Source organism: Micromesistius poutassou (assembly GCF_964030765.1).
Source record: "Micromesistius poutassou genome assembly, chromosome: 13".
NCBI classification, from domain to species: domain Eukaryota; kingdom Metazoa; phylum Chordata; class Actinopteri; order Gadiformes; family Gadidae; genus Micromesistius; species Micromesistius poutassou.
In genome coordinates, this window is record NC_140283.1 from 3,375,795 (window position 1) to 3,402,579 (window position 26,785).

General features: G+C 50.1%; 1 protein-coding gene across 1 annotated transcript; it reads left to right on the forward strand.

Moving 5' to 3' along the window:
- The first annotated feature begins 832 nt into the window (after window positions 1–832).
- On the forward strand, window positions 833–26,007 carry dennd4a (DENN/MADD domain containing 4A). Its single transcript, XM_084477817.1, has 32 exons — window positions 833–894; window positions 3,660–4,009; window positions 4,546–4,792; window positions 4,932–5,001; window positions 5,185–5,354; window positions 6,339–6,574; window positions 7,018–7,084; window positions 7,358–7,416; window positions 8,759–8,903; window positions 9,612–9,787; window positions 10,139–10,239; window positions 10,483–10,701; window positions 11,414–11,559; window positions 11,957–11,977; window positions 13,412–13,545; window positions 14,012–14,144; window positions 15,002–15,208; window positions 15,967–16,095; window positions 16,207–16,351; window positions 16,594–16,716; window positions 17,328–17,435; window positions 17,928–18,008; window positions 18,141–18,422; window positions 18,651–19,330; window positions 19,821–20,040; window positions 22,188–22,279; window positions 22,486–22,667; window positions 24,043–24,442; window positions 24,575–24,692; window positions 25,332–25,494; window positions 25,604–25,668; window positions 25,849–26,007. Exons 2-32 carry the CDS (start codon window positions 3,696–3,698, stop codon window positions 25,983–25,985), a joined length of 5,370 nt encoding a protein of 1,789 aa, XP_084333943.1. The 5' UTR covers window positions 833–894; window positions 3,660–3,695; the 3' UTR covers window positions 25,986–26,007.
- The last annotated feature ends 778 nt before the right edge of the window (window positions 26,008–26,785 follow it).

Here is a 26,785-nt window from a genome sequence, read left to right on the forward strand (position 1 = left end):
AGAAGACAAGACAATAAAACAATACAAACATCCCCTCCCATTTTTATTTTTTTTATTTTTTTAAATAGTCAGAACCCTCACCTGACCCACCTCAAATGAATGACAAAACCAAGGATGTTCTTCGTTTCTCGAGAGACCAGCTTTTCGAAGCCCTGCTTTTTGGAGGTAGATCTATCTTTGGTTTGCTGAGGTTGGGTCAGCGTGATTTGTTCCTCTGCCAGACAAATCTGTACTCCTGCTCTTTTGGTTTCTCGTTTAAAAAGGGACAAAGGCATTATCATATTTGACAAAGAACGCTTACAGCTTCTTCTTTTTTTAACTTAAATGTGTTGAAAGGCTTAATATGTAGCCTTATGTCAAATATTTTACAAATCAAGTGTCAAATATTAATATATACTAGAATTCACAAATATTTTATTATTTCACAATTTTTATTGTTTTATTACATTTTGTTACACTGGGACCAGGGTAATCCAGATTTTTGGGTTCAAAGTTATCCCAATCCTACTAAAAGGTTTAAGGTTAGATCCAAACCAAGATTGGATTGCGTGATCATATGCGATGCATTGGTGATTTATTTACACTGTTGTAATTGAAAATGAGGCAAACGTGTGAACTCCAAAGCATTGCCTACGTCACACATGACGTGGGTGTGGTCGGCCACCAGTCACGTGACCAGCGCAGCTCTCAATAAAGCGCTTCACGGGCCACGAGCGGCGCGTCTGTCATTCCCCTGGAAAATACACCTACGGCCTATAATAAAGAGGGGAGAAAAAAAATCGAATTAGATCTTTATTATGCTTTACCCTACGTTTATCTTCACGTGATTATTGGGTTATTTAAATACATCTACAGTTCTTCAGATCAATCAGACCATCGTCGCGAATCTCGAATGTGAGTACAGACCGTTATTTGAGAGTAAAAACATGTGTAGCAAAGAGATTAGATGTAAATTCCTATTCAATTTTGCCCATATTGTTTCGGCGCTTTTGTGGCGCTTACATTTGTATTTTTCTGCTTTCGATTTCAGTTATCTGATAAGTAGTCATTTGATCGATTGTGATATAGCCTAGCCTATTATTCCAGTATATCCAGAAAACAAACAATTTGTCCTGCTATATGTAACTGTGTCGGCCTATATGAGTATGGGTAGCCTATATCTCTGTTATGATGCTCCATCCTCTTCATTGTAGTCTGCGGACGGCTATGGAAGGCTACTATGCACTGTATCCCTTCATATGTCTCGTAAAATGGCTTCATACAGATACACAATGCGAGAGGAAAACACACCTATGATACTAGCCTACAGTGAATGCTCTGTGCAAAGTGCAACACGGGAAAAATGGAAACGCGGGGCTATAATCCATTTGATAGTGCATGCGTGCCCAACGCTCGGTCAGTGTTATGTTCTTGTGTATCAATACGCGAAACAGGGGAAGCGTGTGCGAGCAGTTTGCACTATGCTGGGGGGGGGGTGGACAGTCGCTACGGCATCTATGGTTACAGCCTGGAACAGATGCTAGGTTGAATGTTTTGGTGTTCGCTCCCAGATCAGGGTGCCCATCCTCCCCGGCCCCTGCTGTTTGCCCAGCCTTTCTAATCCCCGGCTGCTGCTGCTGCTCACCATGAGGCCACTGGTCATTCTCTTATTTATAATGATACAAACTCTCAGCTCTCTCAGGCTTAAAGCAAGTTAAACGTTAAATTGTAATCTAGACATCGCAAAGGCTTTCAACTGCAATATTGTAATGATTACAGTATTGTGGGATTTAATAATAATAAAAACATTCATATCATTCAAATTCAACGGTAATACGGTATTTATTACCGTTGATAATAATTACAATATTTTTCTCTTGAAATCATTGTTGAGAAATTGTTTTCCTGGATCAAAAAGTGTAGTTCTGCTTTATGTGTGATGCACATGATTACGTCTGTGACGTGTTGATGTTGCTTCTGGTCAGGGCGGCATCCTGTACACTTCCGTCTCTGTGATGTCAGAGTCAGTTTACTGATGGAGGACATATTGCACATAGTTTCAGGGAAGTGTCAGGACACGAGTCAGTGATCTTGCACTCATCTAATTTCACACAATATGCAGATCTGTTGAACATCATAACGGAAGCCTATGTTAGAGGCTTCTAAACCTTAGTACATGTGGGACGTCCCAGCATGAGGTCCTTGTTTCTGTATAGAAACAAGGATCCTGCCTTCCCCCCCCAGCGATGCTAAGACACTTGTTTACTTCAGTAATGCAGTATCATCGTGTGTAAGTCTTCAGGTAGATATACTGCAAAATTAGATACGATTGTTTTACTTTTTTGAACTAGACTCAAGAATTTCTGTAAACTATTAACACTATTTACCAGGGTTGCATGTCATTTAAGATTGTTTAGATAATTTAAAAATCTCGTCTCTGTTAGATATGCATATTGACGAAAACAACGATGACTTCAATCAATGTGAGTCATGCAGCACGCTTATCATTGCTTAGCATCTTCCAGTGTTTGGAGTCAGTTTCCTTCCCTTAGCCCAGTAAGTACTTAAGTACTGCTCTGTCCCATCCCCCCTGCTCATTGGGAGGATGGCACAGAGACACCATGGATCTAATACCCTGGTTTTAATTGAGCGACATGATAATAAACCTTTCTTTTAAGTCCTGATATGTGAGGAGGGGCTATCTGTGGCAGCTTATGGCCGACTCCTTCAGCTGGAGAAATACGACCTGTTTATCAGCTCGCTGGTGAATGCTGTGAAGGAACCAGAGATAAAGCAGGCCCCTGTTTAAGGCACACTAAACTATCCCACTGACTGTTAAGATACCCCACACTGACCTTAACTAGCTGTCTCCAAGGAAAGCCTTTCATATTTGTATTTTATGGAAATGTGGAGTATATGGTGTCTGAACAAGAGTTGTCTAAATGCTGTGCATTACATCCCTGCCGTGCTAAAGGGCCTGTTATCTTTCCCTTTCCTCTAGTTATATAGACCAAAGAGCCAGCCCCATAGGCTAACAAATGGTCTGTTTTGACAATGGCATGTGCTTTATTTTAGATAATCTGTCACAGCGCATAGGAAGGTCGTGTTCAAAAGCGCTGCTCCCCGTAATGCTGTGTTTTGGGAACAGCAGTGCACGCTAAGCACATCCAGATGTTGTGTATTCCCTTCTTATAGTTTGGTTTATGTAACACAGTTTTTTCTTTGTCCTCTCTTCATTGTGCGTGTGGCTGTCTCAGTGAGGCTAAGCGTGGGGGCTTCTTGTTTGAATGATATTTAATGGATTTTTTTATATAACAGAGCATTAATAAAGATCCTTCCCTTCACCCGTGCTTTCCTCCAACGCCTCTCCTCCTCCTCCGCTCCTGCTCTCCTCCTCTCCTCCTCCTCCTCTCCTCCTGCTCTCCTCCTGGTCTCCTCCTGCTCTCCTCCACTCCTGCTCTCCTCCTCCTCCTCTCCCTCTCCTCTCGTCCTGCTCTCCTCCTCCTCCTCTCCCTCTCCTCTCGTGCTGCTCTCCTCCTCCTCTCCTCCTCTCCTCCTCTCCTCCTCCCTCTCCTCTTGTGCTCTCCTCCTCCTCCTCTCCCTCTCCTCTCGTGCTGCTCTCCTCCTCCTCCTCTCCTCTCCTCCTCTCTCCCTCCTCTCATGCTGCTGTCCTCCTCCAGAGCCTGCAGACCCCAGTCTGCAGAGGGCATGGGCTCATGATGGAGGACAACGGACCTCGTGTGGTGGACTACTTTGTGGTCGCGGGCCTCACCGGCACGTCCAAGCCCCTGGAGGAGGAGCTCCACTTGGCCGACCACGCCTGCGCCCGCTCGGCCAGGAACAACGCGCCCATCACGGATGTGGCGGTGGTGATCCGCTCGCTTGGCGAGGAGGTCCCCCCCGGCTTCACCAGCGTGGACAGCACGCCCACGGGCCTCTCGGCCGAGCTGAACGGGGCGAGCCTGCGCGGGCCGCAGATCTTCCTGTGCTTCAAGCGGGGCAGAGATAAGCCGCCGCTGACAGACCTAGGGTGAGCGCTAATCTCCGGTGACTGACCCGTCTCTCGGGCCACAGTAATCCCTCGCTTTCCTTAGACGGCTCTGAGCTGTTCACGTGCGCACCCAGCCCGCTGACCTCCTCGTGGTTAGGGTGGCCGGGGTGGGGTTATTTTAGCTCTGTGCTAATCTGTGGAGGGACCGTGTTGTGGTCGTTATTTTACAGTTGCACTCTCGCTTTGATGATGAAGTGTCTTGTGAATCCTTCGAGTAGCTCATCATTTTATTTGTTTGTCTTATGTTTGGTGTTGTTTTGATCAAATTCTGAGGGTTTTTTCGTTGTTACATTGAACACCAGCGATTGACTCCATTGCCTGTGCTCAGAGCTATGCATTTCATCAAAACAAATGTTTTAAATGATTTATTTCTCCTTTTTTATTGCACAAATAATGATACATTACATAACCTATCAAATAGGTTATGTAACGTAACGTGTCAAATGAACAAGGCTCACTGTTTTTCTATGTCTAAATATGTGTTACTATTGGCCTCGTGTTCCTTTGTCTAACAGCGTGTTGTACGAGTGGAAGGAGAAGCTGAAGCCGGGATGTCACATCGTCCAGACCACGCCCTCCGGTCGGCCCGCCAACATCAGCAGCTCCTCGTCCCAGCGGATCTACATCACCTACCGCCGCGCCCCCCAGAGCCAGCCCCACTCCTCCCTGGCCGTCACCGACGTCTGCGTCATCATCCCGGGCAAGGGGGAGACCTCTCCACACACCTTCTGCAAGGTGGACAAGAACCTCAACAGCAGCATGGTGAGTGGGCCGGGGCGAGAGGGAAGGGCGTTGGAGTGGAGGATGCCGTGGACTGTGGGGGTGTCCCCGGTAGACTGACAGGAAACAGACCTGGGTTTGGTTCTGATGACATCTGTTGTTGTGCTTCTTCGTGTTCTAGTGGGGATCCTCAGTTTACCTTTGTTACAAGAAGTCTCTGGCTAAAACCAACGCGATTGCATACGAAGCAGGTAAAGAAGCGCATAACCCATCGAATACACTATATGAATTCAGCCTGAAGTCCCAATGTGTTATAAACTCTATCAATACAATTGTGCATCATGCAGATAACTTCATTCACCGGCAATTCCCAAATTGACCATCAAGTGTAGAACCTGACCCCTTGTTTGTTGTTGTGCTGTGTTTGTGCCCAGGGCTGCTGTGCCGGTACCCTGAGGAGGACTATGAGTCTTTCCCCCTGCCCGAGCCGGTGCCTATGTTCTGCCTCCCCATGGGGGCCAACATCGAGTGCTGGCCGGCTCACACCAAGCACTCCCTGCCGGTCTTCTCCACCTTCGTCCTGACCGGAGCCTCTGGGGAAAAGGTATGCCCCCCTCTCCACCTCGAGGGCTTGTACATCAGAATGCATCACAGGATATTTAGTTGGCGCTGTTCTTCCATATAGAGAGGACTCAAGAGAGATCCTGAATCAAAGTCAATTGACCGTGACCCAGGCTAATGAAAACCCATAACGACTAATCATTTCACAAATAATTAGAAGACATGATCATTAGACCATTGCTACCATCGTAATAACTTAGATTAAAATGCTTGCGTGCTCCATAAATGGTGGCGGGCCTTGCAACGTGACATTGGGATGTACAAAGCCCTATCGGAGCATTTCCTTTAAATATACAAGAAATATTCTGAAGCTTTCATTCCCAGTTGTTCCAAACTTCTGTCCATAACCCACTCACGAACACATACACACATGCATACGCATACGGCCACACATGCAAAGACACATATCAATCCAATCTTTTGCATACGGCCATTCTGCCAAGAACAACTTATTCCTTCTGGATTTGCTGCTTTGTGACTCCCAGCATAGTACTGGCCAGAAAATCTGTACCAACTTATGAAGTTTGGCTTCAACAGAGAATTGCCACAGAATACTAAAACTCAGCTTTCCTTTAAAAGCTTTGGAGCATCAAATATGTTTTTTATTCAGATGATCTTTTGAATAATGGATCGCTCCCATGGGTGGCTGCACTCTCCTTAAATGTGAAGCACATGGGAGTCCACCAGTCCCAACGGACTCACCGCCTCTTTTATCATCCGGTCATTTGGAACAAAGAATACTCACGCTTTCTGTTCTCAACTGCCTCATTGAAAGAACAGGATTGTGATTTGTGTTTAAAACAGCCCCTGGTTAAAAACACAAAAGAAGTCCCAAGAACGCATCCCGTTAAGGCATTAATGCGATAATGTTTGTATAACGTCCTCCTGTGTGCCTGCGCTCTGAAGTGCATTCCTGGAAAAACCTTTCTTCATGGCTAAACCCTTGAGTGCCTTGCTTCTCGCACAGGTGTACGGGGCAGCCATCCAGTTCTACGAGCCCTACGCCCGGGAGAGTCTGACGGAACGCCAGCGCACCCAGCTGGGGCTGCAGGCGTCCGACCTCCACGACGGGACCCGCAGCGTCCATAGCAACAAGAGCATCTGCCTCCTCTCCCACTGGCCCTTCTTCCAGGCCTTCCGGAGTTTCCTCACGTTCCTCTATCGATACTCCATCTCCGGCCCGCATGCACTGCCACTGGAAAAGTAAGACCCCGATAGTAGCAGCAGTAATATTAGTAGTAGTAGTGGTAGTAGAAGTAGTAGTAGTAGTAGCAGTAGCAGTAGTAGTAGTAGTAGTAGTAGTAGTAGTAGTGGTAGTGTTAGAAGTAGCAGTATTAGTATTAGTTGTAATTGTAGTGGTAGTGGTAGTAGTAGTAGTAGTGGTAGTAGTAGTTGTAGAAGTAGTAGTATTTGTATTAGTTGTAATTGTATTGGTAGTAGTAGTGGTAGTAGTAGCAGTATTAGTAGTCTTAGTAGTAGTGGTAGAAGTAGTAGTATTAGTATTAGTTGTAATTGTAGGGGTAGTGGTAGTAGCTGTAGAAGGAGTGTTTTTTGGCCTGTGTTGTTGTGGTGGGTCCCAAAGGGACGATTAGCTTTGCATACAGCCCTTCATTACACGATTCACTGAAACCCTTTTGTGTCAACAGGCACATCTCCCACTTCATGCAGACCGTCCCCTTCCCCTCCTCGCAGAGACCACGCATCCTCGTGCAGGTCAGTCGAGTCAAGTCCGTTGTATTTGTACAGCCCTTCATCAGCTACAGTCTCAAAGGGCTTCACAGGCCACATCGCATGACAACCCCCCTCACCCCAGCCCTACTGCCGAGAACAAAGTGGTTCTGCACGCAGGCCCGTATCTGTAGTGGTCTGCGTGGCTCTGGTCTCCACCAGCCACCAGAGCTCAACCTGCTCCCACTGATCCCAGTTTGATTGGACTTGAAGCAAAAGAGATAGAAACATTGTGTGCCTGTGTGTGTCTTTCTGCAGCTGTCTCCGCATGACAGTGTGATACTGAGCCAGCCAGTGTCTTCTCCTCTGCCACTCAGGTAACGTTCCCTCTCTGTACCATAATTTCCCGACTATAAGCCGCGGTTTATACACACATTTTCCAAAATTCCCCAAGCTATGCGACTTATGCATGGGTGCGGCCAATACATGGGAAAAGTTAATTAGGTTATTCGTTCTTTGCTACGAATTTCTTTCGTACATCGTTCGTTGGTAAGGTTGGTCTGAAGCACTCGTAGAACCTTCTTAGCTCTACCGTAGTGATGGTTCAGCTCCTAATGCTCGTCTCCGCCACAGTAACCTTTAGAAATCCCTATTGCGCATGGAACTGCCACATTGGCAGTGTTGTGTTTCACCAATATACAGTACAGTAAGCCTACATATACGGTACAGCAGGCGAGGTCAGCTCGACTCGCTTCCAATAATTTAAAAAACTTGCAATTTCAAAAAATTATTGTATTTATTTTACAATTCAAAAATTAACAAAACTGTCTTCTAAATTAATGAAATGATACTGGGAAACGAATAAACCATTATAAGCAACGAGTAAACTTAATAAGCGGTTGAAATACTTTTTTCAACCACCGCCTTTCCATTGACAGTGCGCAAAGCCCGCACACAGGTAGCAAAAAGCAAAACAGTCTCAGCATAAACAGTTGTGAGTTAAATTTGTCAGGGTCCTGTAGCTGCTACGCACGTTTGATGTGCTCTCACCGTTCTCCTGCACAAAAATGTGCGCGTGCCAAGCAGTAGGCCTAGTCGGTCTTAACGTTAAAGGGGAAAAGCAAGTTCAAGTTTAACATCGATTTGCAGTGACCACTTGGCTGAAGAGTTTTATATGCCTATTCATTACATAATTAGCCCATTTGAAACTTGTGCGGCCTATATATGGGTGCGGCTTATGCACAATTATTTTTTTTATACATAAATTAAAGGCTTGCGGTTTATCCACGATGCAGCCTATATGCGGGAAATGACGGTACTCAAGCAACATACTCATACATACATAAGCTCATACCGCTGTCTGAGTGTAGAGCAGGAGAGATACTCCTACTCCTCCATTGGGTATTTCTTAGTTGGCCTTGTTGCCACTGTTATAAAACACATTCTTGATGTCTATTTTGGGAGATGCAGGAATAACTTAAGGTGTATCTGTGTGTATGTGTGTGTGATCATGTGTGTGTGTGTGTGTGTGTGTGTGTGTGTGTGTGTGTGTGTGTGTGTGTGTGTGTGTGTGTGTGTGTGTGTGTGTGTGTGTGTGTGTGTGTGTGTGTGTGTGTGATCATGTATCTGTGTGTGTGTGTGTGTGTGTGTGTGTGTGTGTGTGTGTGTGTGTGTGTGTGTGTGTGTGCTCATGCGTCTCTGTGCGTGTTTGTATGGCAGTGGTGGCAGCCTCTCCACACTCCTACTGAATCTGGGTCCAAAGAACGCTGCCAGCCTGCTGGTGCTGGCGGTGACGGAGCACAAGATCCTGGTCCACTCGCTGCGTCCGGCCGTGCTGACCAGCGTGACGGAGGCGCTCGTGTCTGTGAGTCCTGCTCTCTCCTTCGTCCGTGTTTCTGAAGAGCGGAGGCATTGTGTCGGCTTTGGAAATGAACAGAATGTTTTATAGACTGTTACTCACCTTGTAGTTTTGTTTTGCTAACAACGCTGACAGCGTGAAAGACATTGTGTAAACCAAAGAGACCTGGTTGATTTTTTGTGCTAACTGGATGCTTCCCTAGCGTTAGCCAGTGTTGTGCAAGTTCACACTTCACATGAACTAGTTCAAAGTTCAGTTCATACAAAAGAAAATGAATAAATTCACGTTCATAGTTCACCAATTCAGTTTTGAAGTAGTTCATGTTCAGTTCATTGAAACCGAAGAAAAACTGTGGGAGTGAATATTCTGTGCTTATCTTTTAAAATCCTAATCCTCTCCATTACCAGCTGCCCATCACTACCATCTCAAATTGCTGTGGATATTATTTGTACACCTGTTTCATTCATCACAACTAAGGCAGTAGCTCTATTTAATAAACATGTAATCTGGACCTAAGCATCAATTCAGAATGTCACAAAATCTGAACTAGTTCAAGTTCAAGTTCTTTAGTTAAAAATATGTTATAGAAAAATTCATAGAAAAATGTTCATAGTTCATAGAAAGTTCATAGAAAAATGAACTTGTTCAATGAACTAGTTCATGCACAACACTGGCGTTAGCGTAACGGACGCTGTCCACTGTCCACGCCTCCAGATGATCTTCCCGTTCCACTGGCCGTGCCCCTACATCCCGCTGTGTCCGCTGGCCCTGGCCGACGTGCTCAGCGCCCCGTGTCCCTTCATCGTGGGCATGGACTCCCGCTACTTTGACCTCTACGTGCCCCCCGCTGACATCACCTGTGTGGACCTGGACACAAACACCATCTTTCAGTGAGTGACCTCTGACCTCAGTTCAGTTCTGATGTCAACCCCCTTTGTAATATTGCTTCCACACGTCTTTTTTCCTTTTACTTTGAGCCTCATTTCTGTTATCTAATCTCTTCATCAGTTCCTCTCATGTGTAAGAAGCCCCAGTGGAATTTGAAACATTTTCATTGACACATTAAAAAAAGCAGCCACTGAACCACCGTATCTATCCCCTACACGAGTAGAGGCTGCTCTGTGGGGAGATTAAACTGTCAGCCCTGGTGTCAGTGAGTCCGTCTACCTCCCCATACTCTTCTTCCCAATGTGTTCGCACTGTCCTCCCAGCTGAATGAAAACCATATGTTGTGTTTGCAGTAAGGAGGACAAGAGGGCTCTGACTTGGAAGATACTTCCCAGGAGGGCTTGTAAGCACTTGCTCAACACCCTGGGCAAGATATACCAGCAGCTTGTTGACGGTAAGGCCAATTCATTATCTCTCGCTTATTTCATTTGTGTTCACTACCCTGTCCTTGAACTGTGAATATTACAACACATTATATATATAAAAGACATTCACTAGTCAAACAAAATAATGAATTATCATATTGACAGGATTCTATTGATCCTCTTGTACCTCTGGTTACAAAAGCCCCATAACCAGGAACGATAGCTTGTCCACATTGCGAGTGACGGTTGGTTGTGCACGTGGGCCGCTTCAGGTGGACAGCTGAACGCTCAAGAGGGCCAGATGGAGCAGACACTCACCGACAGCGAGCTCAACGGGGGCAAGAGCCTGCACACCCTGGAGCTGGAGATCCAGGAGGCCTTCCTGCGCTTCATGGCCGCCATCTTGCGAGGCTACCGCTCCTACCTGCTGCCCATCACCAAAGCCCCTTCTGAGAAGACCACCGACGCCAGCTCCCTCTTTGACCACCAAGGTAGGCCTCTGCCGGTGGGAAGACGTGCATACAATAGTACTCAGATGTTTCCGTCTCTCTGGACAGGGGAGACGTTTCCATGTTGTTTGCTTGGTCAGACAAAGGTTTTGTTGGGCAATATCTTAGTTGGAATTGTGATTTGAAAACTGTTGAAAACTTAAATCAGTCAGACTATAATGATAGATATTTTCTCTGGAAGATGTTTTCTCTCCGATCAATTCTAAGCAGAACCATTTAAAAACAGCGTTGTCAAATTGAGTTCAATGTGGGACATGATTCATGTAAGTGTGGAGTAGGTGGACATAAATTCAGGTCCAGCTGACAAATGGCTGGAATCCACCTTTGTGGATCCGGGAGTGATTTATATTAAGCCCGGTTGGAATGTTGTCCATGGGTGACATGTCGGAGAACTCACCGTGATTAATAGCAGAACTCCCCCTCCCACACATCTGTACGCTATTATGTAATCAAGCAATCTACACAAACGTCTCAACCACAGCGTTGACTAACGGTGCGCATGCAGGCCGAGTGTTGTTCTAAGGAAACCCTGACCCTGACGCACTGAAAACCAGCTCACCCCCCCCCCCACCCCGCATGAGACGTCTCCCGTCTCAGCAGACCCAAGGTTCAACGGCGACGGATCGGAATGTCTGTGTGTACGTTCGTAAATCTGTCGTTAAACCCCTGTGTTTTTTACACCATCTCCTGTAAGGATTCCTCAAGAGCCGTGACCGATCCCATCACAAGTTCTACTCCCTGATGACTAAGACCCAGCTGTTCATCCGCTTCATCGAGGAGTGCTCCTTCGTCAGCGATAAGGACGCCAGCCTGGCCTTCTTCGACGAGTGTGTGGATAAGGTGAGGTCCGTGGCGCCACGATGCGTCGGGTCATTCAGCAGAAGAGAGGCTTTGTGTCTGTGCGCCCCCAGATGGTGCTCTGACGAGATCGAACAAGAAGCGGCGGTGACACCGAATGCATTAGAAGTAGCGGGTCATCACGATGTCTTCTCCATCCTGATGAATGTGTTATCTTGCGTAATTCCATTTGCTTACCTAATGAGACTGGCGCCGGCATTAGTAGGAGCAGGTTAAAAGTAATTAATGCTCTGACATTTCCCTTAAGCTGTCCTTTAAAAAAAGAAATCACTATCTATAATAAGCAAGTCCTCTATTTCTTAATCTCTTCTCCTGGCTCTTTCCCTTCCCTTCTTCTTCCTTTCCTCTTTTCTTCTGGATGATGCGATTGCCTGAGCAGCTGTTCTCAACAGGTGGCAAGGTAGGTGTCCTATGAAGTCTAGTTCTGCTTCTCTGTGGCAAAAAAAACATTTTCCTTCATCATCGTGATCTGGATCGCTGTCCAACGCGGTGTGTTCATCCGCAGTGCAGGGCTTGGCTCTGCGAGTGTTTTATGTTTGCGTGATCTGTCTCTGTGCCTGTCTGGACGAATGCACACACACACACACACACACACACACACTGTGAATAAATGATAAGCAGGGACGTTGAAGTTGAGTGAGAGTGAAAGGTGTTGTGCGCTGGCGTGCACATCGCCCCGGTCCCTCTGCGTCAGCCGGCCAGCCTCACTGGAGTCTTACGGACTCTACTGTCAATAGAGCGCACCACAACAAAGGGCTTTGCTGTACTGTTTGCCTCAGCCACATAAGACACAGAGGAATTATTTCCATGTGAGCTTTCTTCCGTGCATTCCTCCGCTGCCCTCTGTCCTGAGGAAACACGACTCCGGGCCCAGTCCAGGCTCGGACGTCAGTACTGGTTCAGGTTTTTAAATGTTGACAAAGAGGCAAACAAAACATAACAAAACATGCTTCCTTTGTTTCTTTCCGACTTGTGCAATCGTCAAAAAGCTGTGTGTGTGTGTGTGTGTGTGTGTGTGTGCGTGTGCGTGTGCGTGCGGTTCACTGCTGGCCCTTGCGTATGAGTGGACCTTGTGGCTTTTATTGAGAAGTGGAAGCATTGATTCATTCAGCCTCAGCTCTGCTGAGGTTGTCAACCAGGGGAGGTTGGGAAAGAGCTCTTCCGTTCTGGGAGGGGGGGGGGGGGGGGGGGCGAAGGGGAACTGCGGTGCCGTGCCGCGCAGCAGGGGGTGCATGGAGGTCAGCCACAGCTGGGTGCTGACTCACTCTGAGCGGAAGGCCCCCGGGTACACAGGGGACCTGGGGAGGATCAGGAGGGTTCTCTAGCCATGGGTCCTGACCTGGGGAGGGGTTCAGAGGTTCCTCTAGCCATGGTTGCCATCCCATAGCGCTTCTGTAGCTCAAAACCGAGCCACTGGAAACGAGTGAGCTCCCCTCTGAACTAAATTGTTGTTGTTGTTCATTTCGCCGTCTTTTTGCGCTCTAGATGTTGCTTGTTGAGAACCCAAAGGAAGGTAGTGTTGGCATTTGAAGCCATGTGGATGAAAGCATTTTTCACCAGGATTTGCTTTCTGCTCAGTGTGCCCGGCTCAGATCTTTGGAGTTGTTATGGTGAAAGATTGTCCAGAGTTGAGCATAAGTTCACACAGTTATGTCCAGGTCAGCGAGCATTTGTATCATTAATTAATTAGATCTAACATCTACCACGCTTGGTCGCTTTATAGACATAGATTTGTGCCCTTCCGTATATCCCCGAGTGGGCAAGATTAAGGTTAAGGTAAGGTTAAGGGAGACGGGACAATGACAGAGGCGGGCGTCTCTCTCTCGTCCAGCAGGTGGACAGCGAGAGACCGGAGGAGACCAGACTGATAGACCTGGACGAGTCGCACCACTCGGAGCACACCGTCTACATCAACCCCCCGGAGCTGCCCCTGCTGCCAGCGGGAGAGGAGCACCCGCTCTGCTACAGGTGCTGCTCACAACACAGGGCCCCCGAGGACTCCCTATGACTGCACACACACACACACACATGCACGTCAGCGCACGCACGCACGACACACGTACACGCAAACGCACACGCACGCACACACACACACACACACACACACACACACACACACGTGTGTTTGCTCACACAAATGCACGTGAGTACACACAGAACACACACTTCAGTGTGTGCAGTGTAACTCTTAAGCGAGACCCTTATCTTAAATTGCATGTACTGTGGCTGAATCTGTCAGCGCCGTAGGGCTTTGTGAATATTTAAAGTCCAGAGAGCCATCAGTTTTAAACCTCGATGTCTCTCGGTGGCTGAGCACATGGTGTGTGTTTCAGTGCCGGTGTCCATGTGGGATGAAACACGTTAAGAGGTCTGTTGCTGTGGTCCGATAAGCCCAACGTGAATTTCTCGTGTGGGTTCATGTTTTTGTGTCCAGCTACTCCGGCTTCCCGGTGCTCAACGCTAATCTCCTGGAGACGTTTGTGGGGCCCAACCCTCCGTCAGCCAGCATGGCTCCGCGCCACAACCACCCGGCCAGCCCCACAGCCATCTTCAGGCGCTCCAAGCAGGTGAGCTCCGTCACGGGCCGGTGGCCCCCGGCTCCCCAACTCCTCCAGCAGCCTCCTCCGTCCAGTCGTCTCTCTGGAGCCTTCTTGATGAGACGCTAACCTCATCATCATGTTGAAAACTCTAGAATACAATTTGGCCTGTTGGCAGACTAGGATGAAAAAGTTTGCTTCGACAAGGGACACACACACACACACACACACACACACACACACACACACACACACACACACACACACACACACACACACACACACACACACACACACACACACACACACACACACTGATGGTGTGCAGTTAAAAACAAATCAAAGGTTTTTTGCACCTGATATTTGGTTCATTTGTTTGTCCTAAGTGATTCATGTTATAGGACTCAATTAAGGTTAATGTATTGTTTGTTATTTTTGATGGAACCTCCAACTTGCTAAGTGCATTCTGATATACACTTATCCGACCAATAGAATATCAACCTTCAACCATTTCTCCACCTTAATATGCAGCTAAAGCTTCATAAATGGTAAATGGTCCTCATTTATATAGCGCTTTTATCCAAAGCGCTTTACAGTGTTGACTGACATTCACCCGTTCATCCACACATTCACACACCGACGACGGAGTCAGCCACGCAGGGCGACAGCCAGCTCGTCAGGAGCAATTAGGGTGAGGCGTCTTGCTCAGGGACACAACACTCAGCTAGGAGGAGCCAGGGATTGAACCAGCAACCTTGCAGTTACCAGCCAACCCTGCTCTACCTCCTGAGCTAATGCCGCCCCATCTTCTTTAGTGCCGCTTCACTAAAGAACCTTCTTCTACTCCTTCTCCTTTCTGTAACGCACCTCGTTTTCCTTCATTACAGGAGATCAAGCTGGCTCAGAAGATGGCCAAAGCCCAGTCGTCCATGCCCCAGCTGTGGTCCCGTTGCCTGCTGCGCCACTGCTACGGCCTGTGGTTCATCAGTCTGCCGGCGCTGGTCAGCTCCAGCCACTCCAAGGTGCGGGCTCTGCGCACCGCCTACGACCTGCTGAGGAAGATGCAGGACGACAAGCTGCAGGCTCCAGACGAGGTAGGCCCCACACACACACTGTCTCTGCGTGGTTTATGGGAACCGCGGCCAAAACCGGGGGGGCAGCTCTTTTGGTCCATTACTGAGGAATCTATAACACTTAGCCACCGAACGCACACAATGTCTGCCGTCTCTTCTGCTGAGGACTTGAAACGCTACATTAGAGACACTCATCAAATCGCGCACCAAGTAGTGGATTATACTCTGCTCTTCGCGGAGTCGTGAGTGTAAATGGGTGTAATCCATAGGCTCAGGAATCGTTCAATCATTTCAATAGCTCGTCTAAATAGGCCAAACTCGAGAAGTGTGACAGCCCCAGTGAACGGAATAGTACGTCTCCGATTCACAGAGGCTCAATAGGGGTTATCACCATGGCTACGACCCATGGCAAATTTGTCATCGTTTTTTAATACCGTCGTTGTGTCGTTGTATAATGAGCGATGTATAATGAGTTCTACTATAGGTGTCTGAGAAGCTTAGCCCTCTCTCGCAGACGGACCTCTGCTCAGACGGAGCCTCACCCTCCACACACACCGGGCCGGTATACTTTAGTTGTCCGGAAAGCGTAACCGTCTTCTCTAAAATACTTATTTCAGTAACAGGGATAAAAAAACGGCATGTTGAGGAACATACCAGATATAGAACCACATTTTGGGTCGACTGGCTGTCTGAGCGTAGACGCCAGATACGGTGAACCCTGCAGGGGGACTCGCTGAAGCAGAACCCCTGAATGACGAGGGGAACCCGGGTCTCTGCAGGTGTGCTACCGGGTGCTGATGCAGCTGTGCGGTCAGTACGGCCAGCCGGTGCTGGCCGTCAGGGTGCTGTTTGAGATGAAGAAAGCCGGGGTTCAACCCAACGCCATCACCTACGGCTACTACAACAAGGTGAGTCCCTGTCCCCCCACACCCAAACATTCACCCAGTAGCAGCCAGCTGGACTCTAGTCCGGTGCTCTGGCCGCGGGCGGTGCGTGCTCACCTCTTCTCCCTGTGACAGGCGGTGCTGGAGAGCACCTGGCCCTCCAGCACCCGCGGGGGCTACTTCCTGTGGGGGAAGCTGAGGAACGTGGTGCTGGGGGTGCTCCAGTTCAAGCAGGTGGGGAGGAAAGAGCGGCCGGCCCTCAGAGACCCTCCGGCTTCAGGTGAGACCTTCACCGACCGTCGGGGGATCGTAGACGCGCCCGTGTCAAGGGGTCACTGACAACGTTACAATTCAGGGTTCAGGTTTAATGAGGTTTAAGGTCTCCTTACTGGTCGTTTCCGCTCCCAACTGTCTGACACTGTCTGCTCCTCTGGCTCATTAAGTTGAGCCATTGTGATGTACCCCCCCCCCCCCGCCCCCTCCCGTTCATACATAAACCTGTCTCTCTCATGGTGCTGTCAGACGGCAGTGATCTGGATACGGTCAGCCACGGCAGCCTGGACAGCGTCAACGACTCCAACGAGCGCACTTCCATCGACGCAGACTTCAACAAAATGGACTCCAGCGATGATGGATGTAGCACAGGTAGCTAGCCGGGTCACCGCCCGTCGCTTCTCATTCTTCAGGCGCGTATGTAGACAAACTTCTCTCTTACGTCTTCGTCCGAGGGGGTTATATCTCATCCTCTCCTAACTCCCCCTGGCCATGTGTGTGCGAAATGTTGCCAGTAATTGACAGTAAGTGTCAAATCATCTTACATGAAAATGAGTGACAGCGTCTCTCAGACCACTCCTTGTCTCTCAGACCCAAGCCACTTAGAGCAAAAGTCCTAATCTCCCCCCCATAAAGAACCATTCTCCGCTGTCCCGCTGATGCTTATGGCTGTTTTCATTCCTCTCATAGCTAATCGCTTTAAAGATTCTGCTCCCGTCGTTAGCTAGCTGCCACATTGCTATTCTGGGAGCGCGGCGCGGCTAAGCCCTAGGGAGCGTCACACAACGCCCGCTCCCACAACAAAAGGAGGATTGTGAGATCAGTCGCAAGAAACCACAACAGAGAAATCACACTCAGACGAGACTAGAATATTCCCCTTGGGTTGGGAAAAAAAAGATGCATGCAAGAAATGAAGTGCTTGTAAGGAAACTAAGAAACATGAATGTTGAATCATTTCAACATCGTTTTTTTGTACATTGCAGGCGGCCAGTCAGACCAAGGCTATGATTCACTCTCCAAAGAGGAAGAACGAGTGAATGACAACACAGCGCTGGTTGACCAAAAGACAAAAGACACACATCGGAAGTCCTGTAAGTTCCGATTTGAAATGTATTCTCTTGCATAATAACGAGTGAGTCAGCAGGGTACGATATGCAGTGAAATGACACCTTCCAACAATACAGGCAACATCGATGCTAATAATATATATATATATATTTATATTGTTTTGTTGTTTTGTCTTTGTTGTTGTTGTTGTTGTTGTTAGGCCTATATTTAGCTGTATTTAATAGAGATAGAGATAGACAGAGATTCAGCTGCATGAATCTGTTACGTAAATGACTAAATCAATGCTTGGCAACAGGGCTCATTTTTATCTGTGTGTCATGAACGACCACCCACAGTCTTTCATGGTCTGACTGAAATCCCCTCAGTAGCTTAAGCTTGAATTCAAACAAAATGCATGCCGACCGCGTCCTTCACTGGTCAATAGTTGTAATTTGTTCAAATATATATTGACCAAAAATGACTAAAGCGTCTTTTGAGGGAGGAGTCCTGACTGTAAACTGTGTTCACACCCACAGCATCTGAACATGATGAGTCCCCTCCCGTCCGCCAAGCGTCTCTTAGTGTCCAGAGTCCGCTGCCTACTGACACCACCGCCGGTCAGTTACACTCCCGGAAAGATCTACGTGACGGTCCGTCCGTCTGCTGACGTCTGGCTTGATCCTGGACGTGGAAATACTCTCCAATAATCAATGATCAGTGTCTTACAAAATGTCTATTTTTGCTCCCAGGGGACGGCGTCAGCGGGACACGTTCGGTTCCATCCCCGGACGACGGCGCCGGGCCCTCTGGGGCCTCACCGAAGAAGGAGAGGCCCAAGTCTCTGTTCCTGCCCTGCGGCCAGTGGCCCCCCAGGCCCCACGCCCTGGCCCCGGGCGCCGCCAAGCAGCCCCACCTGACGGCCGGGAGGCTGCACGGGGTGGAGGAGGAGGAGCTGGACGCTGAGAAGAACAAGCACAAGGCCCTGGTGGAGAGGAGCGGGGCCCGCAGGGACGGGGCGGAGACTCCCGATAGTAGCGCCGCCCCCACCACCGCCACCGCCACCACCACCACCACCACTCCCACACCTACCAGCACCACCAGCACCACCCCGACCGGCTCCATCGCCACCACCCCCACACGGGCCCCAGACCGGAGAGTCAGCTGCATGGGTGCATCAGAGAGTCCTGGTACCACCACCCCCACCAGCACCCCCACCACCCCCACCACCACCACCCCCACCACCACCACCCGGTCCCCAGAGAGCAGAGTCAGCCTCAGTGGTGGGGCGGTGAGTCCCAGCGGTGCCCCCACCACCCCCACCACCACCCCCACCCCCACCGGGTCCCCGGAGCGGACAGCCGCCCTCAGGGGCGGGGCGGTGAGCAAGTCGGACATGGAGCGCGGCTTCGATCCCCTGTCGCTCATGGCGGCGGAGGCGGAGCAGAGCCGCCGCCGCCGGGCGCCGCCCCCCGGCGCCGCGCCCGCGGCCCGCCGCGGCCTGGCGGAGGAGATAGAGACCTACATGAACAACGGGGGCAGCCCCTCCAGAGAGCGCAGCTCTGTCCCGGACCGTCCCCCCCAGGAGGCAGAGCCGCCCGCCTGCACGGCGCCGCCCTCCTCCTCCTCCCCCCGCCCCCGCCGGCCCCCCGCGCTGCTGCGCGCCAACACCCAGCTCCCGCTGCCGCCGCGGCCCCGGGAGCGCCTCAGCACCTCCCCGTCGATGCCCCTGGGCGTGTCGCCCAGAGACAGGCCGGCGTCGCTGGCCCTGCCCTCCTCGCCGGCCTCGCCCTCGCCCTCGGCCTCCTCCTTCACCATGGAGTCCCTGTTCACCCCCACGCTGGACATCTTCAAGTGCAGCTTCCTCTCCGCCGGGAAGGGCGTGGCGGAGAAGGCCAGCCGCCTGTACTCGCGCCTCTCGTCCCAGACCTCCCTGAGCCAGGTCAGTGGCGCCGAGACGTCGCCCCCCCCCCCCGGCGGCCGCGGTCCGTCGGGCTGCGTGGCGGTCGGAATGCCTCTTCTGATGAAAGAGAAACCGACCATTAGGCCGTTAGGCCGTTCATTGTTGTCTGGTTACTCTTAAAGTTACCATGCACGTTGTACTATATCTGTATTGGACATAAAACAAAACTTTTTTATATGTTTGAGACACCTCCTGCTCCAGTTAACGATACCTCCTCTCCTCCCTCTCCCTCCCCCTCCCCCATCCTCCTCCTTCTCTCCCTCCTCCTCCTCCCTCTCCCCCTCCTCCCCCTCCTCCTCCTCCTCCTCCTTCTCTCCCTCCTCCTCCTCCCTCTCCCCCTCCTCCTCCCCCTCCTCCTCCTCTTCCTCCTCCCTCTCTCCCTCCTCCCCCTCCTCCCTCTCCCCCTCCTCCTCCACCTCCTCCTCCTCTTCCTCCTCCTCCTCCTCCTCTTCTCCCTCCTCGTCTTCAGGATGCCAACTGCGACCAGATGAGCATCTCGTCTCTGACGTCGGGGGAACCGGACTGCTGCTCCCTGCTGGACGCCGACTCCTACCTGGACCCCGACGTCTTCACGTCCCCCCAGCACGGCAGCCTGGCCCGCCTCCGGAGGAGCCCCGGCGCCGGGTTCCGGACCACCCTGGACAGCCCCGGGACCCCCAGCAGGGTGTTCAGACACAACTCCTTCTCGGGTCAGTACCACCGTCCCGGGGGCAGACGCCCTCCCCCTCTGGTGTGTGTGTGTGAGCAGAGGAGGAGAGAGTCCAGGTGCAGGAAGCCAAAGGTGCAGCCGTGCTTTATCGAGAACATGGCTGGGGTGAAGACCTGATTAGGATTTGAAAAGGCTGGTGTTGATGTGAGTTATAGGATTAAAGACATGAACTGAGATAGCATTCTGAGCATGTATTACGTGCATCATACGATGCCAAATAAAACAGGATATTAGAGTTGGACAAACGAAGCAGGAATGTGACTTGGTGCTGCAGGAGGATATGATTGGGTTCTGCAAAATGTTCTGAATCCTTTGATGAAAGGACGGTTCAAGTGATGTAACATCTCTGAGCTAACCTGGACTGGAGTCAATTTTAAACCTTACTTTTAAACCTTCTGGGAGCAATCTCTTGCCCTGGAAGCCTCGCGCCACCAAATGTTAAATGTCTTTTTAACTGTCGAACTTGTGTTGAAACGTTTTTAAGCTGTCGTCTAAAGCCACTAATTGATTCACATGGACCCGGCTGCAGTGAATTTAAATGGATTGCATGAAGGCCATTTTGTGTGTTATCACAGTCTTGACATCCAAACTTATTGGGAACATTTGTTGCATGATCTATATTTAGGATGAGCACCAGCAGAGCTTAGTAGAATAGATAGATGGGTGCTGCTGCTGCAATCTAGGCCAGTAGACACCATGGCTAATTCAGTGTGTAGGCAGGGGTCTGCTCAAACTGTGTGTGTGTGTGTGTGTGTGTGTGTGTGTGTGTGTGTGTGTGTGTGTGTGTGTGTGTGTGTGTGTGTGTGTGTGTGTGTGTGTGTGTGTGTGTGTGTGTGTGTGCGCGCATATGCCCATACACACACTGTACACCAGGGCTTGCACTGCAAAGCAAAAATCCACAGATTCGGTCCTTTGGGGTAGTGGTATTCATGGGATCTGCTTAACACTGTAGCTGATGCACCAAATCTGGTTTTAATTATTATGCCCAAAAACCCCTAGCACACTCACATGTACTGCATTGCTGCAGTACAGCATTTCACAATAAGTATGTGTTTGGTAGTTATATACAGCTATAGGTTTCAAGATTAGATTTATTTTACACAAATGCATCAAGCAATGAATACCTTTGATCCAATCAAGGTGTTTCCAGTAGGGGTTATCTCGAATCTGTAACGATTCAAACCTTCGATTAAAAACATTCCTGTCTAATAGCCGAATCGTCGCGTCGGGAAAATAGTGTGCGTGTAACAGCAGGAATTTAATTGGGAGGGTGCTGAATGAGTGATACCCCAGCATGTCTTGGCTTCTACCAAGTTAAAGTCCTTTACATAAAAGTTATCCAATGCTCTTGTGTGAGGGAGGGGGATTTGCTCGCTCTTCCTCATTTCCAAAGCATTAAAGATGCATAAAAAGTAAAATGCAAACTGTGTCAACAGCAGCTTTCATATCGTACCCCTCGCGCTGGAGAAGATTCACCCTTTCGGTAGCAAATCTCCGCTGTGCTGCAGTGAAAGGTGCCGCCTGAATGTCATAATCACATGCATCCTGAATTAGTAATCAGTCAACGCTTCTACATTCTCTTTGTCGCTGCGGGCAATCCTGATCGGATGTGAATACTGTACCTCATAAGAAAGAACGATCTCTCAGTTTCCACAGAAACTGGCTACTGTTTGTGTCCATATATGTATTATATTAATTGCGGTATATTCTATTAGCCTATATTATAGTATAGTAGGCTAATATTTTCTGTTAAATTAAATGCAGATGCTGACATGAACGGACCTGCACATTGCCCTCATATTGTGACAGGTTAGAGGTTAGTCGAGGTGAGTCCTTTAGCAGAGGCAATGCGCCTCACCTACAGACAGCTGTGGGAAACCCTTAAGGCAATCGATTATTTTCAAGCGTCCAAACAGAGCAAAAGAAAAAAAAAACTGTCAGGCATCGTTGAGCTGCATAAATAAAAATAAAAATGAAAAACGAGCAGACGATCGGTTAGTGACGGGTCTTGGCCCTGACGAATCAGATTGCAAAATCTTGGTTGGAGGTCACCCATAGTTTAAAGTTCCACCGTCCAAGTACAACAACATGCAGTGTCTCATGCCGTTCCTCCTGTGTGGTTTCCAGGTGCTCTGGCTCCGTTTCCCAGAGGCCCCCTCACTCCAGACGCCTCGCCTGATGTGTGCCGCTTCTACCCCTCTCACAACTACACCATCGAGGTGAGCCCCAGGGACGCCCGCCCCCCCCCCCCCCCCCCCCCCACACACATGAACCAAACACCACGTCGGGCCGACACTGGACCCAGCGTCAGAGCCACACGAATCCTCCAGAGCGCTGGTGTCGGACTCAGCCCACCACACGTGTGCTGCCCCTGCACGAGTCATCCTGAGTGTGTGTGTGTGTGTGTGTGTGTTGTTGTCGTTAGGTTCTGATGTCCAGCTGCTCGCTGTGCAAGACCTGCGACAGTCTGGTGTACGACGAGGAGATCATGGCGGGCTGGACGGCCGACGACTCCAACCTCAACAGCACCTGCCCCTTCTGCGGCACGCCCTTCGTGCCGTTCCTCAACGTGCACATCAAGGACCTGAGGCCCCCCAGCAGCCAGAGGTACCCACACACTGCACACCACAGCACACACACACACACACACACACACACACACACACACACACACACACACACACACACACACACACACACACACACACACACACACACACACACACACACACACTACAGCACACGCACACACTACAGCACACACACACACACACACACACACACTACAGCACACACACACACACACACACACACACACACACACACACTACAGCACACGCACACACTACAGCACACGCACACACACACACACACACACACACACCGCGGGCAGCCGTCTGTGTGAGGGCGCCACTACCGTGCCGGTACCAGTGCTTCGATGGTACATGGTGCTCAATGGTCCGCCCCCACGAGGACACTCCCCCCGCCCAGCTCTGCCTATCTGTGTTGTGCCGATGTTTTATTTAGATTCATTTGACTGTCTTTATTTGTGAATGGTGCGTGAAAATATTTCAGAGATTCTTTTATTTTCTCTTTTTTTTTTTTGTTGCCTAGGCGAACAACAGACTGATCGGTTGAACCTTAGGCTGTTTCTTGCATTTGGAAGTAGAGTATCTATGTATTAATTTATAAGTCATGTCATTACAGTCAGAACTATGAGTCATGTGAAGTAACCTGTGAGGGCTAGCTCGGTTTAGTAAACATCGCGTCCCAGAAAGAACAGCTGTGGTGTCTTTGTTTGAGGGGCTGTAAAAGGCCAGCAAAGTCACCTCATGAGTTACGGTAGGATCTAGTAATAATGGATGAACAATGAGACTACCTAGTTGAATTCTTTAATTATAGGAACAAACAAATAATAACAAATGAAGACAAGAGACGAAAATAGCGTTGTTTTAATGTGAGGCCCAGATGTTGCACAATGTGAGAGACGTTACTTTGAGAGTTATGTATTGGGTGTACTTCATGTATTTTATCTAGCACACAGACAGAATAGAGTTATGTTTCACATTGGCGCTATCATGGCTGGTCTCGCTATATTTAGCTGTGTTTGAGATCGAGCTCCAGCTGCATGCGAGCGCCGTCGCCTTCGCCGCGGTTCACAACGGTTCACCGCCGTCTTCTGAATGTCGTGCTGATGGGGCCCGGGTCCTGTTATCTGGTGTGGATGGGGGCCCGGGGGCCCGGGTTCTGTTATCTCACACGTCTTTTGTTTGTTTGTAAGTTGTTCTTTCTGCACGGTAGTGGTGGATCCCTCACACACACACACACACACACACACACACACAGGGCTGGACACACACGCACACACGCACGCACACGCGCACACACACTCGAGTGAGCCCAGGGCCTGGTAACGTATAAGCCCTCCTCTCATGGCCTCATTAACCACTCCCCCCCCCCCCCCCCCCCCCGCCTCCTGCAGCACTGAAGAGGAAGGTAATCCTGTTAGCGAGGAGGGAGACACGTCCACATCACCGACCCCCGGGGCAGAGCCCTCCGCGGTGCCCTCTCCTGCCGCTCCCTCGCACCCGGAGGCCCCCGGCGGCTCCGGCCCTCCGGCGGCCCCGGAGCCGGCCCCCGCCCAGCAGGGGGCCCCCGCGGCGGCCCCCGTGACGGTGCCCTACCTCAGCCCCCTGGTGCTGTGGAAGGAGCTGGAGAGCCTGCTGGGCAACGAGGGCGAGCAGGTGATCTGCACCGCCAGCATCGTGGACCAGCACCCCATCGTCTTCTGGAACCTGGTGTGGTACTTCAAGCGGCTGGAGCTGCCTAGCAACCTGCCCGCGCTCATCATGGCCTCGCAGCACTGTCGCCATGGAGACCAGGTGAGGCCGCCAGACCAGAACGCGGCGCGCCGGCCTGTGTTCGCTCATCATCGGAGTGGGCGTTATGTGTTTTAATCACGGGGGGGGGGGGGATTCGTGCTTTGATTATGACGCTTTGTTTCGCTCCCGCAGACTTCTCCCAGCGTATCCACGGAGGACGACAAGCATGTGCTGGTGAGGATCACGTGGGACAACCTGAAGCTGCACCAGGACCCGGTCCAGCCCTGCTACGTGCTGTGGAACACCCACTGTGAGTGACTCATGCGTCTGCATGGCGGATCAGTCGATGCACATGCTCGACTTGATTAAATCTCTTATGGAGCAGTAACAATATTTACTGGGGGAAAGGAAAGGCAAAAAAGGGGACAAAACTGACGAGTGCGGTCGAGGTCATCGAGTCGTGGCCGGCGGGGCTCGGGCATGAAGCGCGCTGTCACTCGAGCTCATGCATTTTTCAGTGATGGTCCTCCGTCGTGATTCAGCGGCGCTTTTCGAGTGTGCGTGGAGTGATGATGGGGGATAAGAAATGTGCCTTTGAAACGGTGCTTTCTCGCTCCGTCTCGCCCCTCTCTTCTCCGTCTCTTTTTTATTATTTATTCCTCTCTCTGTGTCTGTGTCTGTCTGTCTCTCTCTCTCTCTCTCTCTCTCTCTCTCTCTCTCTCTCTCTCTCTCTCTCTCTCTCTCTCTCTCTCTCTCTCTCTCTCTCTCTCTCTCTCTCTCTCTCTCTCTCTCTCTCTCTCTCCAACTATTTTTCTTTCTCCCGCTCTCCTCTTTTCTCTCTCACTTTCTCTCTCCCACTCTCTCCTTCTCTCACCATCTCTCTCCATCTCCCTCTCTCTCTCTCTCTCTCTGTCTCTCTCTCTCTCTCTCTCTCCCTCTCTCTCCCCAGGTGCTAACTCCCTGGTCCGCTCGGGGCTGTGTGAGGCGGGGCAGCTCTTCACGGTGGAGCAGCTCCAGAGCATCGTGAGGTCCATTAAGAAGAGCGACGTCTACCACCCCATGAGCCACATCATCCAGCTCCTGGGCCCCGAGATGGGCTTCAAGAGACAGCGGTAGGGCGACGCCGGAAGGGTATTGTTCTTATAATGGTTTTGTATTTAGATGATATGAACTGGAGTCTCAAGATGTTTCTCCCCCCCCCCCCCCCCCTTCCCCATAAAGGAGCCTGTACCGTGACATCCTCTTCCTCGCCCTGGTCGCTCTGGGCAGCAGCAACATTAATATTGGTGAGTGCCATAGACGCTAGATGTAATTCGCTTTTGATTGCGTTGCAACTTTACAGTGGTAATAAATAAAGTGGAAATGTTAACGTCCACGCGAGTGAGTTGGCGCGAGGAACTAGTTATGGTTGTTTATCGCTCTGCGGTCCGCTGAACTCACCTCGGCCCGCTCTTGGTCTTCCGCAGACGCGTTCGACCGCGAGTACAAGATGGCGTACGACCGGCTGACCCCCGGTCAGGTCATGCTGACGCACAACTGTGACAGGCCGCCGGGCGCGGGCGTCATGGAGTGCAGGAGGACTTTTGGGGAGCTGGGGCTCTGAGCGCCTGCCACCCCATCTTGGTTCCGGAACCATCACCACCACCCCCACCATCACCACTACCACCACCACCACCACCACCACCCCCACCACCACCACCACCACCACCACCACCGTCGCTCGCTCCATGCTGCTCTGGTGGAACCAGACTCAGGACTAAGGCACCACCTTTCTAACGCGACCGAACAGCCCTTAGGAGCACAGTAGAACAACAACAAAACAGACTTTAACAGAACAAAACCCCACCTTTCTAGCGCAGGCGTCCCGGAGGTCTGCGCTAGAGGTAAGTTAAAGAGTGGGGTTTTTGAAGCACAGTAGAACAAAACCAGTACAAAACCAAACAGACTCTTGAAGCAGCACTGAGGGGGTTTTTATAAACGTGACACGTGAGATGTGCGGTGTAACCGACTTTGTATTTGTAACTTGTAACATGTTGTCATTTTGATGTCACCCTAAATGTTTGTACAAGTAATTATTATACAGTGTATGTTCTGACTTTACTTTCCTGTCGAGCTGTGGGAGTATAACTAGTAGTGGCGTGTGTTGGGCTGTCTGAACACCAACCGTGGTCTGTGAGACCATTTTTAAGATGTTTATATGTTAAAAGCACTTTGGCGAGTTCTTTACACTATCTTGCTGTATAATAGGTTATGTAAGTAAATGTACAGCTGTATTGGAAGCTACAGTAATGGCTGTATCGGCTGATATTACTAGTAAATGCTGGTCTGATACCGCCAGGCCGAGTACTGGTCCTGAACCTCTCGGTTCATTTGGATTTCCAAGCGGTGTAATCACAGGGTGCC

What these genes read in the sequence shown, in the direction of transcription:
- dennd4a (XM_084477817.1), top strand. Translation starts at nt 3,696, where the DNA reads ATGATGGAGGACAACGGACCTCGTGTGGTGGACTACTTTGTGGTCGCG. An exon ending in GAGCACCCGCTCTGCTACAG is followed by an intron (nt 13,546 to 14,011) that starts GTGCTGCTCACA and finishes TTTTGTGTCCAG; the next exon opens with CTACTCCGGCTTCCCGGTGC. An exon ending in CTCACAACTACACCATCGAG is followed by an intron (nt 22,280 to 22,485) that starts GTGAGCCCCAGG and finishes TGTTGTCGTTAG; the next exon opens with GTTCTGATGTCCAGCTGCTC.